Source organism: Ascaphus truei, chromosome 21 (assembly GCF_040206685.1).
Source record: "Ascaphus truei isolate aAscTru1 chromosome 21, aAscTru1.hap1, whole genome shotgun sequence".
Taxonomy (NCBI): Eukaryota; Metazoa; Chordata; class Amphibia; order Anura; family Ascaphidae; genus Ascaphus; species Ascaphus truei.
In genome coordinates this window covers 2,451,360-2,467,019 of record NC_134503.1, presented here as the reverse complement: position 1 = coordinate 2,467,019, position 15,660 = coordinate 2,451,360, and the positions used below count along the sequence as shown (strand labels likewise).

Here is a 15,660-nt window from a genome sequence, read left to right as displayed (position 1 = left end):
CCTTGTCCACTGCTCTCACGCAGGCTCATATAGGCAGAGATGGGACAGCTGGAGCGTCCTGGGTCCTGAGATGGGTTCCTTTGGAGAATGCTGAGCTGGGAGTAAGCCGGCATTGTGGTGGCGGCGGCAGAGAGCAGACACAGTCAGAACTCAAAGCTGCAGTGATGGTGCCTCTAAAATAATAATGAGCTCCTCTCTCCTGCCATCTCTCCCCTTGCATCAAACGTCCTCGTTGTCATAGGCTCACTTGATGGACAAGCACGGTCAGAGGCCCATGACATGGAAAAACCTAATAGATGTTAATGGCAGGAAGCTATTACACATTTATGTTTATAATGGAAATCCGGAAACTGCAGCCCGAGCCTCTGCACTTTGTTGGGTAAATTGGAAGACCTTGCCTAGGCTGGGATAGCTGGGGTCCTTGTGTGGGCCCACAGAACGTGAGTTCCGTGAGTGTTCTCTTGGGGGTGTGACCGCAGTTCTGCCAAGTTCTGGTACCTCTTCTATGGTTCCGTGAGCACGGAATATGCTGCTAATCACCGCTATGCCGGGATATGTTACACTATTTGAGACATAGATACTGACATTTGGATTGATAAGATTATTTATCTGCTTACCTTGATGCAAACCAAGCGCTTTGTGACAATTACTCTCATATAGTTACAAAACAGATGGTTTCCCTATACCTATGTGTATACTGACATTGTTTCAATATACCTCTTGTATCCCACCACCGGGGATGTGTAGCCATTGACACTGCGTGTGTATATGTTGCACTTAGTGAGTCTATGTGGTTAATAAAATGTACATTTTTTTGATGGTTTTTAAACATTTTGTTGTGACCACATACTGCAGTTTGTGGCTCAGTCCTATCAGACAGATCTCTGATATATAGCCCAGGTGTATTAACACCAATTAAAACCAGCATTATTTGATGACTATCTGTCTGCTTTACTGTATTTTGATTTTTTTGGGCAGATATGGGGATCTTTTTCGATTCCTCTTGGATCACCGAGTAAATATAAGTTCTGGTCGTCAACAAGTTTTTCAAAGGTGCTGGATCAGAAAATATTTTGGCGCAGAAGGGCGCTCATCTTATTGTATTTACATTTGTGATACATTAAACATGATTATATTTAAACATTTCTGCAAGCATTTATAACATCTGTACCGTATACATGCGCATTATTTTATATTACAAGCAAAATTCAGTGTGAGACACAGCATCTATTATAGAGGCGTAAAGTCACGGCTATGAAATTACTAGGGGCCGACAGACCACGGGCCACATCCACGCCCTTTGTGGGGTGGATTTGGCCTGCAGAGCCCTGTCATAGAGGTTATCTACCTTATCAGCAGTTTACCTGGGTTATATTCCTAGGCATTAAAGATGATTTGTATAGAAGACTAGGGATTTTATTAGCTGTACATTTCTATGTCCCACTAACCATAGTAGTACTCTTACCCACATGGGATAATATGACACATTCGTTGTCAGTTGCGCAAATGTGAGATTCTCAAGTGGAAAATACGTGGTCATTAGATGTGTCAAACTCTTCCTGTGGGTGACACGCTGCACCTACATTCCCTTATACAGCCGTGTGACGGGCCACGCTTAAGGAGAAGTAAAGTGCATGCCTGGAAACCGGACAGCCTGGGGGTTCAGGAACTGGCTCGTCACCAAACTAAATAGGCAATAAACTTTATTTGGGGGGGCAGGGATTCATTGTAACGGCATTCTTCTGCTGCGCACAGTGCTGTATACATTGACATCAGTTACAGTATATTAATAATACATGACAATGGCTATTGTTGAGTCATTCTCAATTTGCCGGTTGGAAATAAAGCCAGAGGCATCAGCACTTCACCAACCCCTCTTTCCGGGGGCATTTCACCCACCCCTCTTTCCGGGGGCATTTCACCCACCCCTCTTTCTGGGGGCATTTCACCCACCCCTCTATCCAGGGGCATTTCACCCACCCCTCTATCCAGGGGCATTTCACCCACCCCTCTTTCTGGGGGCATTTCACCCACCCCTCTTTCTGGGGGCATTTCACCCACCCCTCTTTCCAGGGGCATTTCACCCACCCCTCTTTCTGGGGGCATTTCACCCACCCCTCTTTCCAGGGGCATTTCACCCACCCCTCTTTCTGGGGGCACTTCACCCACCCCTCTTTCCGGGGGCATTTCACCCACCCCTCTTTCCGGGGGCATTTCTTATTTCTCCATCATTATTTCCCTAGTTTATGCGTGCTTCTCTTGCCGCGCCTCGTGTGAATTTTACAGATAACACTGCTCACAGCGGCAGCGCAAACAAGAAGGTAACAAACGCAAAACAAACGTATAACTTAACTAGCTCAATCATTTATGCTATGTTTACTGTCCTCTTCATTAGAATTATATATATATATAACATTAAACCAGGTGCTCACATATTACTTGAACAAAATCTATTTATTAACTACATGCTCAACACTTCAGTTCTATTCCAGGACCTTTCTCATGTGAGTAACTTGTTTAATTTATTATAGATTCATCCTTATTTGTTCTAGTTGCACCAAGTTGCTAACAGTTGCATATATATATATATATATCTTCAGCCCTGGTCTCCCCACTGCTGGAGGAAGCCCCCCGATGATCTCCCAGGTCCTGCGGTTACAGCCTCTCTTCTCCACGTCGCTCACACACAAGTTCTCATCCCATCCTCTCCAGCCCGTGTCTCCCCACTGCTGGAGGAAGCCCCCCGATGATCTCCCAGGTCCTGCGGTTACAGCCTCTCTTCTCCACGTCGCTCACACACAAGTTCTCATCCCATCCTCCCATCTCACTTTTGGTCGTCGTCTTGGTCTTTTAATCTCTCTTGGAATCCAGTGGAGTTCCATCTCTGTCATTTCTTCTTGCTATATGTCCAACCAAACCGCCATTTTAATTTTTAACCCCTTGCGATGAAATCACAGACTTGTGTTTGATTTCGCACCCATTTCTTATTTTCCCTGTCCCTTCAGGTGATACCCAGCGTGCATCTCTCCATACTTCTTTGCGTTGCCAGAAGCTTCTGAATTTAGGGTCCGAGTTTCACATCCATACCTGAGCACAGGCATTCTCGAGGCACTGCGGAAGATCCCCTTGAAATATTGTCGTCTTTTTTTCCCATATGCCTCCATTTCATCTTCATTCTCCGATGGATTTCATTCAAAAGGCTCCCAGCCATTGTTATTTGCCGCCCAAGGTAGACATAGTCTTCCTCTCCTAATTCCATTTGGTCTTTGCAGACTTGACACGTTTGTTGAACATCACTTGGTCTCGCTAAGATTCATATGGAGGCCACCTTTTTACTCACTTCGGCGAGTTCTAGAATTTGTTGCTGGAGGTCTCCTGGACTTGGGCAAAAATAACAAAATACTGAGAAAGGAGACCACCCTCCATCTCAAGGTTAAACGAGCGTTGCTGTTTGGGGGGTAGGGTTCTCTGAAGAAAAAACATGTAATACTTCTCATTTTGATAATGAATACCATTGTTATACTGACAGATTTCATCCATTAATGCAAGGGACTTCTTTAGGCTCTGTAGTACAGTACTAATGTAGAATATATTACTTATAAGTGGAGCATTTTAAATAATCATGAGCAGCATTTAAGCTGAATGATTCAATTAAAATGGGATATGATAATGAGTATTTCTATCTTATAGGATATGAACACATAACTTGAGTTTAATGATTAAATTGATAATAATAATAATAATAATAATAGGCATAACCTAATTTATGCCAACCTGAGGAAGACTCGTAATTATGCGGTCTGCGTATTAAGGAAAAACTGGTGCATTTCCAGGGCAAACATTTGCACCAGATATTAAAAAGAAAAAAAAAATATCAGACCAAGAAATATCCTGCATGTGTGTTTAAAATAAAAAAAAAGTCAGTTCTGTACTATGAGAAAATACTTGTAGCGTTTAAAAAAAAGAACCTCTAATCACATTTTTATGTATTGTAATGTAACAAGCATTTCTTGTTTCTATAGCAACCATTTACAAAGTCACATCTCTTAACTCCCTTTTCCCGTGCATGGTCCTTGGCCCACCAACAGATCACCATCACAAGCCGGAGATCCCTCTTCCATGTATTAAAGCTGCACACCAAGCTATATCCTGTTTTTTTTTTAAATTATAAATCAGTTCTGTATTATGAGAAAATACTTGTAGCATTAAAAAATAAAAAACTGAAATTTTTAATGTATTAATAATGTAACAAACTTTTTTGTTTCTATAGCAACCATTTACAAAGTCACATCCTCTTCCTCTTCTGAACCAGGCTCTGGCACACCCCTTTTTGAGCCCTGCCCTCTCTCTAGCAGTGCACCAATTGTATCTAGTGACTGCCTGGTCACATGATCTTCCCCACAGAACTTTGCATCTTTGGTCCTCTTCTGCTGCACTGACAGCCATTTAGTGAACCCCCGAACCGAATCTTCGCCGATCAATCACAGGAGAACGGATTGATTAGCAACTTGGCTAATTACTTATCATTGTGTGGATTGTATTGATGTACATATTTAAGGGGGAAAAATAAGATTTAAAAAAAAACAGCAACTTGGACTGCAGCTTTAATAAAAAAATTTATTTGATAAGTCGGGTGTCGTTTATTTGTACCAAGAAAACATTGATGCATAACCGCCAATATTTGTCAATGTTACTAAGCCGTAGTAAAGTTGTACTGATTTCCTATAATGTATTTCACTGCATTTTACTGTTTTCATATATTGTCATAAAAATATTCACACCGATCAGAATGGTTTATCAAGTTACTGAAACGATTCGGCCCGTAAATAACAACTAATACAGGATAGACGGGACTTGTAAATATTTACAAACATGAAATCATTTGTGAAATATTGTTATTACGTTGTGTGTGTGTGTGTGTGTGTGTGTGTGTGTGTGTGTGTGTGGTAAATAAAGAGCAGATCTGATGCACAGTATACAAATAATCTGAGTAGGCGTTCACAGACTGACTTGTGCTGCTTGTGTGTCGCAGAACTAACAGTGGAGGGAGAGAGAGTGTGAGAGACTGGGAGACAGAGAGAGAGACAGTGAGAGAGAGAGAGACAGAGAGAGACACACAGAGAGAGAGACACACAGAGAGAGAGGGAGACACTGAGAGAGACACACACACAGAGAGAGACACAGAGAGAGAGAGAGAGAGACACAGAGAGACAGAGAGAGACACACAGAGAGAGAGAGAGAGAGAGAGAGAGAGAGACACACACACAGAGAGAGCGGGAGACTGTGTGAGAGAGATTTGACTCAAAGCCAGGATCGATGAAGTCTCAGCACTGCATGATAATGATCATTAAAGGATTCTATCTGGACAACCAAAATTGTCGTCCCAATACGATTCTTTATTGATCGCTATCATACAGGGCTGAGACGTCTTCATCGATCCTGGCATTGTGTGACGCGTATATTTATTTCTTTTTATGTCTCGTGCACTTTCTTTATTTTTTTGAGGTGCGCCCACTATACAAGTTGCTTGTGTATATATATATACTAGCTGAGAGACCCGGCGTTGCCCGGGAGAGGGGGGAGGGACAGTGGACGGGAGGAGGGGAGGGGGAGGGGAGGGACAGGAGGAGGGGAGGGGGGAGGGACAGTGGACAGGAGGAGGGGAGGGGGGAGGGACAGTGGACAGGAGGAGGGGAGGGGGAGGGACAATGGACAGGAGGAGGGGAGGGACAGTGTACAGGAGGAGGGGGGACAGTGTACAGGAGGGGGGGGACAGTGGACAGGAGGGGGGGGACAGTGGACAGGAGGGGGGGACAGTGGACAGGAGGGGGGGAAGTGGACAGGAGGGGGGGCAGTGGACAGGAGGGGGGGCAGTGGACAGGAGGGGGGGACAGTGGACAGGAGGGGGGGGGGGACAGTGGACAGGAGGGGGGGGACAGTGGACAGGAGGGGGGGGACAGTGGACAGGAGGGGGGGTGGGTTGCTTACAATTTCTGTGTCCCTCCTCTCCACCCCCATTTATGTTTCTCTGCTCCCCCCTCTCTCCGCTCCTGCTCCCCCCCCCCCCCCCATGGTAGCAGGCGGTCAGGGTTTTCTGGGTTGAGAGCAGTGAGGGTTAGGTGCAAATCTCTCAGAGCAGTGAGGGTTAGGTGCTGGCAAGCGTTCCCAAAGCTCAGTGAGTGAGTGGTGGGAGAATGTGTCAGTGGTGTAGGTCAGTGAGGGGTGGGACAGTGTGGCAGTGGTGTTGGCCGCAGACCAATGAGAGTTGTGCGGGGGCGGACCGCAGACCAATGAGAGGTGTGCGGGGGCGGGCATGACCTGAGGCGGAGTGACAGGCCAAAGGTGCAATCAGATTGTCCGTAGGGACACAGGAAGATGCAGACAGGCATACAGTGCTTTCACTAATATATAATAGATATGTGTATATGATACATTGTTTCCCTTACATGTGTCTCTTCCTCTGGAACGCAGGTTTTCTCAGTGCAGTGGAGACCCTAGATGTGCTCGCCCCTGACCGGGTCAGAGCAGCAGTTTGCAACTGAAACTGAACAAAACTAAACATCGTCCATGGATTGGCCCCCTCACTCAGCTCGGACTCGCAGTGACGCCTGTGACTGGTAAATGTGGCTGCATTCATGAATGAAATCCCCACTGAAAGTTGTGTTATGACGCTGACAGCGACAAAATCCTAAGCAGGCACGTCCCGAGGAGAAAATCTAATTGCAAAGTCTTTGTGGCCAGGTGATAAATACCTTGTATGGTGTTCCTTGTATACTCTGTGTCTGTAACTGTTAAATCATATGAGTGTGTATGTTAAAGTAACTATTGTACTAATACTGTAAGTTACTAACATAGGAGACACATCGCGATACACAACACTACACAACACTACCAGCATTGGTACTCACCTAATATAGCGCTCTGAACTCTATTTACCTATCTTTCTGATTTATAAACATTTCTGTCTAATTATTCATCTACCTATCATTTATCTATCAAAGTTTGTATCTATCTATATATTATATATCTAAATTGATCTATCAATGTTTATAACTATCAGTTTATTTCTATTTATATATATATCCATCAACATTTATAACTATCATAGTTTATATCTATCAAACAATTTATTTATATTTCTATCATTTATCTACCTCTCTCTCCCTATACACTCCATCCATCTCTCTCCCTATCTCTCTCCCTATACACTCCATCCATCTCTCTCCCTATACACTCCATCCATCTCTCTCCCTATCTCTCTCCCTATCACACTCTGTCCATCCATCTCTCTTCCTATCACACTCCGTCTATCTCTCTCTCTATCACACTCCATCCATCTCTCTTCCTATCACACTCTGTCTATCTCTCTCTCTCTCCCTATCACACTCTGTCCATCTATCTAGCTCTCTCCCTCTCTCTCCCTATCACACTCCATCTATCTAGCTCTCTCCCTCTCTCTCCCTATCACACTCCATCTATAACATGAGCTAGTAAGTGAGACTGATGCCTGCTTGTGGACATTCACATATATTATGGTTCTTACTGTAGCAACGAGTAATTAATATGTGGCATGTACAACTTGACATTGTTGACCAAAGCACTGCTTTCCTTTCCTCTGACTATAGTAAGTTACGTGTGGTTACCGTTTAGGTATGATTAGGTAACTGGGCATTTGCCATGGCGGTAAATCTAGGCAATGTAAGTCCAGGACAAGGCTGGCGGCTACGTCCTATCTTACTGACACATTCTACAATGTGTATAAAAGCACAGAAAGAGATCTATTCGGAAATAAAAAAACACCATTTTATTCTAAGCAAAGCTGTAAGATCGAATCGTACAACAAAGTCAACTGTCCTACATTAAAACTGACATTACTACAAGCTGCTAACTAGTTATTTGTAACTCTTGCTTGCCCTTTATCTCTTTCTGCAGGCCCATCACCTTTCTAACACACCCGCTTACGCCAAGCCTCCAGATTGTGGCTTCTAGTATTGAAACACTGCGCGCACGCCGATACAAACCTTCTCCAGTCAAGTACAAAATAACATCAGGCGGCCACGATGGGAGATCTGAACAGCTCGGTGGATTTTTACCCAAAGAACCAGCGCAGCTCGCAGAACCATGCTAGCGGGTTTGGCTGCACACTGCAGGAACTGCGCTCTCTTATGGAACTGCGGGGAGCAGAGGGGATTCAGAAGATCCAAGATAGTTATGGTGATGTTAATGGCCTCTGTAGGAGACTGAAGACCTCCCCCACTGAAGGTAATGACCGCGCTTTTGGGTCGGTGTATATACTTTGCAAATGACTGGCTATAAACATGCAATAAAAAGTTAAAGGCTTCTTAGGCCGCGCGCACGACGTCGCACGCGGCGCGAACACAAGGCCGTACCTCAACGAGGAAGGACATAGAGCGACGGCCGGGTCACGTGAGCGGTTCAGCCAATGAGGGCGAACCGCTCGCGTGACATCACAGTCGCGTCTCCCTCTCCCCATCCCACTGGCCACGGATCACCTCTCGCGCGGGCGCCTCTGCACTTGCCGGGGGGGGGGGACCAGTGGGCCAGCAGTAGACAAACAGGCAAAAGAAATTTACTAGCACAGAAAGCGCTCCCGCATGCCAGCATAAACCAGTGTAATAAAGGACTGGGAAAGAGACCTCAGGGAGCTTTATCAGGGAGTGTACACATCTGTATAACCCAATGATAACATCGGACTAACAGAACTAAAAGAGGCTCCAGTAACAATAAGAAGGAAACTTGCGGTGTCCAGAACGCCGGCAGATCCCAGAGGTGACATGAAAGCCGGTGTCGGGGTGAAGTGGCCCATCTTTTACACTATAATAGGGATGTCAGTGATGAGCAACAGGTACAACTCTGTTCTGCACTAAATCATAGTTAGCTGTCAAGATTGATAGTTTAAAGAAAAAGCAGCGCTAGCCACCACCTACTCACCGTCTGTTACAAAATACGACAGTGCAACAAATAATGTGTAATGGGAGGAAGATAAAAAGGCCAATAAGGTATACTTAGGTTCTGCTGCCAGAGTCCAGGAGAGGGTTCCACGTCTCCCCAAAGTGTGAGCAAAGAAGAAAGGGTGCCCCCCCCCCCCCCCGGCGCGCTGACTCAAGTGCAGTCCATAAACATAAATTGGATAAACGCAGAAAGACAACAATGTATCAATAAAGGTTTCCACTAGTTAGAATACGTATAGTAAATCCCTCCACTTACACATTGAATGTAGTTCTTGTTCTATGAATTCATTCCCATTTGGAATTGCAGAGGTTAATCAGGACGGGCCAGAACTTCCATGTAGACTGTGATAGTGCCGATCGGGGCTCTACATTGAAGACAGTGGGAGTTTCCGTTTGATAGGGGGGGGGGGGAGAATGGTGCATTGTGGCGCAGCAGACGTTTCTTTGCATTGATACATAAATCCGGAGAGAGCTTGCATGTCGCAGTTTGGCGCTTCAGTACCGTAGGTAAATATGTGCGGCACGCTGCCGCTCGCTCGCTGAGACGTGTTTCTCGCTTTGAGCGCATCACTCCCATCGGACGCGTTCTGCACCGGCACCCAGTGATCTTCCAGGTTCGGCTCATGTTGGCCGTAATGACCTTTAAAACCTTGCAAGGTCAGGGACCTGTCTATGTGCAGTCCCGTTTCAATTTGCGACGGGATCCTGGCTATGATCTCAGGTCCTCAGGGGGTCTGCCTCTCTGTGCCAGGGGTACTGCCCCCTACGCTGGGTGGGCGGCCCCCTCTCTGTGCCAGGGGTTCTGCCCCCTACGCTGGGTGGGCGGCCCCCTCTCTGTGCCAGGGGTACTGCCCCCTACGCTGGGTGGGCGGCCCCCTCTCTGTGCCAGGGGTTCTGCCCCCTACGCTGGGCAGAGCTCGCCAGAGCTCAGGTGTATATCCACTTAACCACCGTTTCGGGCTCGTGTAAGACTTACCTCTTCCGTCTGGATTCCCCTGTCTAACAAACCCATTGTATATCATTTTAATTTAACTATACAGTATTGAGATGCTCCCTTAGGCTGCGTCCAGGGTCGCAGAAGCCGTGCGGAGGCGCGCGGAGGCTGAGGGAAAGCGGGTGCTTTCCCTGGCCGTGGTTAGCGCGCCGTCCGGGGGCGTGTCGGGTGGCGGGCCAGTGACGTCACGGAGCTGGTTCGCCCTCATTGGGCGAACCGCTCACGTGACCGGCCCTGCGCTCCCATGAGCGCGAAATCTAAAATTTGGATAAGACGTGCGCTTCCGCGCGCTTGCGGAAAGCGTGCGCGAGCCCCTGCTAAAGCCGCTCTCATTGCGGCTGCAGGGGCTCACTGGTAAGCGAGAGCGCCTCAGCACGGGCGCTGACCATGCCCGAGGCCTTAAGTGGAGGCGTTTTATTACTCAAAAAATGGATGATGATGATGAATTCAGTATTACTCAGCATAAATTTGAGTCTTAGCCTGTGTGTTTTATGAGCAGAGGAACGCCAGGCCTCTAATCCAACAGACCTTATATATTATGCCAAAAGTGCAGGTCCCGTATCACAGCTGTAACACACCTGGCGTTCAGGAAAGGGTTAAGAGATGCTACAGGCTTCATTCTCCGTGAATAGATGAACTCATATCACCTGTTTACACGGGGATTTCAAGGTCTGCCGTAGCGTGCGCTGCCGGTGAAGTCTGCGCCACTGAATGCTTAATAATAGAATACTTACCCCCAGCTTTCGCACGCGCTCCTACTGATTAATATTAGCATTTTTAGGAGAATTGGACAGAGATTAAACTATGAGCTCAGCGCTTCTAAACCCTTTATCCCACGTGATAACGATGACAAATAGTGGCGTTATTATGAGGGCACAGGACAGACTTTCTGAAAGACAGCGAGGTCAGTCCTGTTTTATTATTTTCTAAAATAATATTTGATTCTGTTTTGAAGCAGCCCATAAAAATATTAGACTATATTATTATAATATAACTAGGCTATAATATTAGAGTAACTATTTGGCCAAATGCGGCTCTTATAATGCACGCGGCGTATATCGGAGCTGGGCTGTATTGTACGTTCTAGGTCAGGTTAGAATGGAGCTGCGCTGTATTGTACGTTCTAGGTCAGGTTAGAATGGAGCTGCGCTGTATTGTACGTTCTAGGTCAGGTTAGAATGGAGCTGCGCTGTATTGTACGTTCTAGGTCAGGTTAGAATGGAGCTGCGCTGTATTGTACGTTCTAGGTCAGGTTAGAATGGAGCTGCGCTGTATTGTACGTTCTAGGTCAGATAAGAATGGAGCTGCGCTGTATTGTACGTTCTAGGTCAGATAAGAATGGAGCTGCGCTGTATTGTACGTTCTAGGTCAGGTTAGAATGGAGCTGCGCTGTATTGTACGTTCTAGGTCAGGTTAGAATGGAGCTGCGCTGTATTGTACGTTCTAGGTCAGGTTAGAATGGAGCTGCGCTGTATTGTACGTTCTAGGTCAGATAAGAATGGAGCTGCGCTGTATTGTACGTTCTAGGTCAGATAAGAATGGAGCTGCGCTGTATTGTACGTTCTAGGTCAGATAAGAATGGAGCTGCGCTGTATTGTACGTTCTAGGTCAGGTTAGAATGGAGCTGCGCTGTATTGTACGTTCTAGGTCAGGTTAGAATGGAGCTGCGCTGTATTGTACGTTCTAGGTCAGGTTAGAATGGAGCTGCGCTGTATTGTACGTTCTAGGTCAGGTTAGAATGGAGCTGCGCTGTATTGTACGTTCTAGGTCAGGTTAGAATGGAGCTGCGCTGTATTGTACGTTCTAGGTCAGGTTAGAATGGAGCTGCGCTGTATTGTACGTTCTAGGTCAGATAAGAATGGAGCTGCGCTGTATTGTACGTTCTAGGTCAGGTTAGAATGGAGCTGCGCTGTATTGTACGTTCTAGGTCAGGTTAGAATGGAGCTGCGCTGTATTGTACATTCTAGGTCAGGTTAGAATGGAGCTGCGCTGTATTGTACATTCTAGGTCAGGTTAGAATGGAGCTGCGCTGTATTGTACATTCTAGGTCAGGTTAGAATGGAGCTGCGCTGTATTGTACGTTCTAGGTCAGGTTAGAATGGAGCTGCGCTGTATTGTACATTCTAGGTCAGGTTAGAATGGAGCTGTGCTGTATTGTATGTTCTAGGTCAGGTTAGAATGGCGCTGCGCTGTATTGTACGTCCTAGGTCAGGTTAGAATGGAGCTGCGCTGCATTGTACGTTCTAGGTCAGGTTAGAATGGAGTTGTGCTGCATTGTACGTTCTAGGTCAGGTTAGAATGGCGCTGCGCTGTATTGTACGTTCTAGGTCAGGTTAGAATGGAGCTGCGCTGTATTGTACGTTCTAGGTCAGGTTAGAATGGAGCTGCGCTGTATTGTACGTTCTAGGTCAGGTTAGAATGGAGCTGCGCTGTATTGTACGTTCTAGGTCAGGTTAGAATGGAGCTGCGCTGTATTGTACGTTCTAGGTCAGATAAGAATGGAGCTGCGCTGTATTGTACGTTCTAGGTCAGATAAGAATGGAGCTGCGCTGTATTGTACGTTCTAGGTCAGGTTAGAATGGAGCTGCGCTGTATTGTACGTTCTAGGTCAGGTTAGAATGGAGCTGCGCTGTATTGTACGTTCTAGGTCAGGTTAGAATGGAGCTGCGCTGTATTGTACGTTCTAGGTCAGATAAGAATGGAGCTGCGCTGTATTGTACGTTCTAGGTCAGATAAGAATGGAGCTGCGCTGTATTGTACGTTCTAGGTCAGATAAGAATGGAGCTGCGCTGTATTGTACGTTCTAGGTCAGGTTAGAATGGAGCTGCGCTGTATTGTACGTTCTAGGTCAGGTTAGAATGGAGCTGCGCTGTATTGTACGTTCTAGGTCAGGTTAGAATGGAGCTGCGCTGTATTGTACGTTCTAGGTCAGGTTAGAATGGAGCTGCGCTGTATTGTACGTTCTAGGTCAGGTTAGAATGGAGCTGCGCTGTATTGTACGTTCTAGGTCAGGTTAGAATGGAGCTGCGCTGTATTGTACGTTCTAGGTCAGATAAGAATGGAGCTGCGCTGTATTGTACGTTCTAGGTCAGGTTAGAATGGAGCTGCGCTGTATTGTACATTCTAGGTCAGGTTAGAATGGAGCTGCGCTGTATTGTACATTCTAGGTCAGGTTAGAATGGAGCTGCGCTGTATTGTACGTTCTAGGTCAGGTTAGAATGGAGCTGCGCTGTATTGTACATTCTAGGTCAGGTTAGAATGGAGCTGTGCTGTATTGTATGTTCTAGGTCAGGTTAGAATGGAGCTGCGCTGTATTGTACGTACTAGGTCAAGTTAGAATGGAGCTGCGCTGTATTGTACGTACTAGGTCAAGTTAGAATGGAGCTGCGCTGTATTGTACGTTCTAGGTCAGGTTAGAATGGCGCTGCGCTGCATTGTACGTACTAGGTCAAGTTAGAATGGAGCTGCGCTGTATTGTACGTTCTAGGTCAGGTTAGAATGGCGCTGCGCTGTATTGTACGTCCTAGGTCAGGTTAGAATGGAGCTGCGCTGCATTGTACGTTCTAGGTCAGGTTAGAATGGAGTTGTGCTGCATTGTACGTTCTAGGTCAGGTTAGAATGGCGCTGCGCTGTATTGTACGTTCTAGGTCAGGTTAGAATGGAGCTGCGCTGTATTGTACGTTCTAGGTCAGGTTAGAATGGAGCTGCGCTGTATTGTACGTTCTAGGTCAGGTTAGAATGGAGCTGCGCTGTATTGTACGTTCTAGGTCAGGTTAGAATGGAGCTGCGCTGTATTGTACGTTCTAGGTCAGGTTAGAATGGAGCTGCGCTGTATTGTACGTTCTAGGTCAGGTTAGAATGGAGCTGTGCTGTATTGTACGTTCTAGGTCAGGTTAGAATGGAGCTGCGCTGTATTGTACGTTCTAGGTCAGGTTAGAATGGAGCTGCGCTGTATTGTACGTTCTAGGTCAGGTTAGAATGGAGCTGCGCTGTATTGTACGTTCTAGGTCAGGTTAGAATGGAGCTGCGCTGTATTGTACGTTCTAGGTCAGGTTAGAATGGAGCTGCGCTGCATTGTACGTTCTAGGTCAGGTTAGAATGGAGCTGCGCTGCATTGTACGTTCTAGGTCAGGTTAGAATGGAGCTGCGCTGCATTGTACGTTCCAGGTCAGGTTAGAATGGAGATGCGCTGTATTGTACGTTCTAGGTCAGGTTAGAATGGAGCTGCGCTGTATTGTACGTTCTAGGTCAGGCTAGGAAAGGGACAGAGTAGAAGTTATGTTTTTTCCCTTGAGTTTGGAAAAGTGTAAAAATCCTCGCTGATGTTTTTGCAAGCACTAGTTGGTTTATTTCCGCGCCGGTGAGTTTATTTCCGCACAATGAGTTTATTTCCGCGCCGGTGAGTTTATTTCCGCGCCGGTGAGTTTATTTCCGCGCCGGTGAGTTTATTTCCGCGCCGGTGAGTTTATTTCCGTGCCGGTGAGTTTATTTCCGCGCCGGTGAGTTTATTTCCGTGCGGTGAGTTTATTTCCGCGCCGGTGAGTTTATTTCCGCACAATGAGTTTATTTCCGTGCCGGTGAGTTTATTTCCGCGCCGGTGAGTTTATTCCCGCGCAGGTGAGTTTATTTCCGCACAATGGGTTTATTTCCGTGCCGGTGAGTTTATTTCCGCGCCGGTGAGTTTATTTCCGCGCCGGTGAGTTTATTTCCGCGCCGGTGAGTTTATTTCTGCGCCGGTGAGTTTATTTCTGCGCCGGTGAGTTTATTTCCGCGCCGGTGAGGTGGGCTCGTCTTGTTCAAACCCTGATGCATTTTACCGTCTGATCAACAGTGGCAAGTTTGGCTTCCTTGTATTTCTTCGTGTTTGGCTACTAACATACTAATATTGTGTGCACGTGTATCTGGCGATGTTACATACAGTGGTTACATAGTTACTCATGTTACATACAGTGGTTACATAGCTACCCATGTTACATACAGTGGTTACATAGTTACCCATGTTACATACAGTGGTTACATAGTTACTCATGTTACATACAGTGGTTACATAGTTACCCATGTTACATACAGTGGTTACATAGTTACCCATGTTACATACAGTGGTTACATAGTTACCCATGTTACATACAGTGGTTACATAGCTACCCATGTTACATACAGTGGTTACATAGTTACCCATGTTACATACAGTGGTTACATAGTTACTCATGCTACATACAGTGGTTACATAGTTACCCATGTTACATACAGTGGTTACATAGTTACCCATGTTACATACAGTGGTTACATAGTTACTCGTGTTACATACAGTGGTTACATAGTTACTCGTGTTACATACAGTGGTTACATAGTTACCCGTGTTACATACAGTGGTTACATAGTTACCCGTGTTACATACAGTGGTTACATAGTTACTCGTGTTACATACAGTGGTTACATAGTTACTTGTGTTACATACAGTGGTTACATAGTTACTCGTGTTACATACAGTGGTTACATAGTTACTCGTGTTACATACAGTGGTTCCATAGTTACCCGTGTTACATACAGTGGTTACATAGTTACCTGTGTTACATACAGTGGTTTCATAGTTACCCGTGTTACATACAGTGGTTACATAGTTACCCGTGTTACACACAGTGGTTACATAGTTACCCGTGCTACATACAGTGGTTACATAGTTACCCGTGTTAC

The 15,660-nt window shown here is 46.0% G+C and overlaps 2 protein-coding genes across 10 annotated transcripts in view; one reads left to right on the top strand and one right to left on the bottom strand.

Moving 5' to 3' along the window:
* The window catches only part of CCNQ (cyclin Q), a 107,790-nt gene that overhangs the window by 3,642 nt on the left and 88,488 nt on the right, over positions 1 to 15,660 (bottom strand). The gene's annotated exons all lie outside the window — the stretch shown is intronic.
* Positions 1 to 15,660, top strand: part of ATP2B3 (ATPase plasma membrane Ca2+ transporting 3) — a 115,259-nt gene that overhangs the window by 24,811 nt on the left and 74,788 nt on the right. For 8 of the 9 annotated variants that reach the window (XM_075578380.1, XM_075578382.1, XM_075578383.1 and 5 more), the window contains exons 2-3: positions 6,472 to 6,741; positions 7,933 to 8,262. In XM_075578380.1, coding sequence (XP_075434495.1) covers positions 8,061 to 8,262 — 202 coding nt within the window. In that variant the 5' untranslated portion in view covers positions 6,472 to 6,741; positions 7,933 to 8,060. The remainder of the gene's footprint in view (positions 1 to 6,471; positions 6,742 to 7,932; positions 8,263 to 15,660) is intronic. The other variant, XM_075578381.1, reaches the window with a different exon arrangement.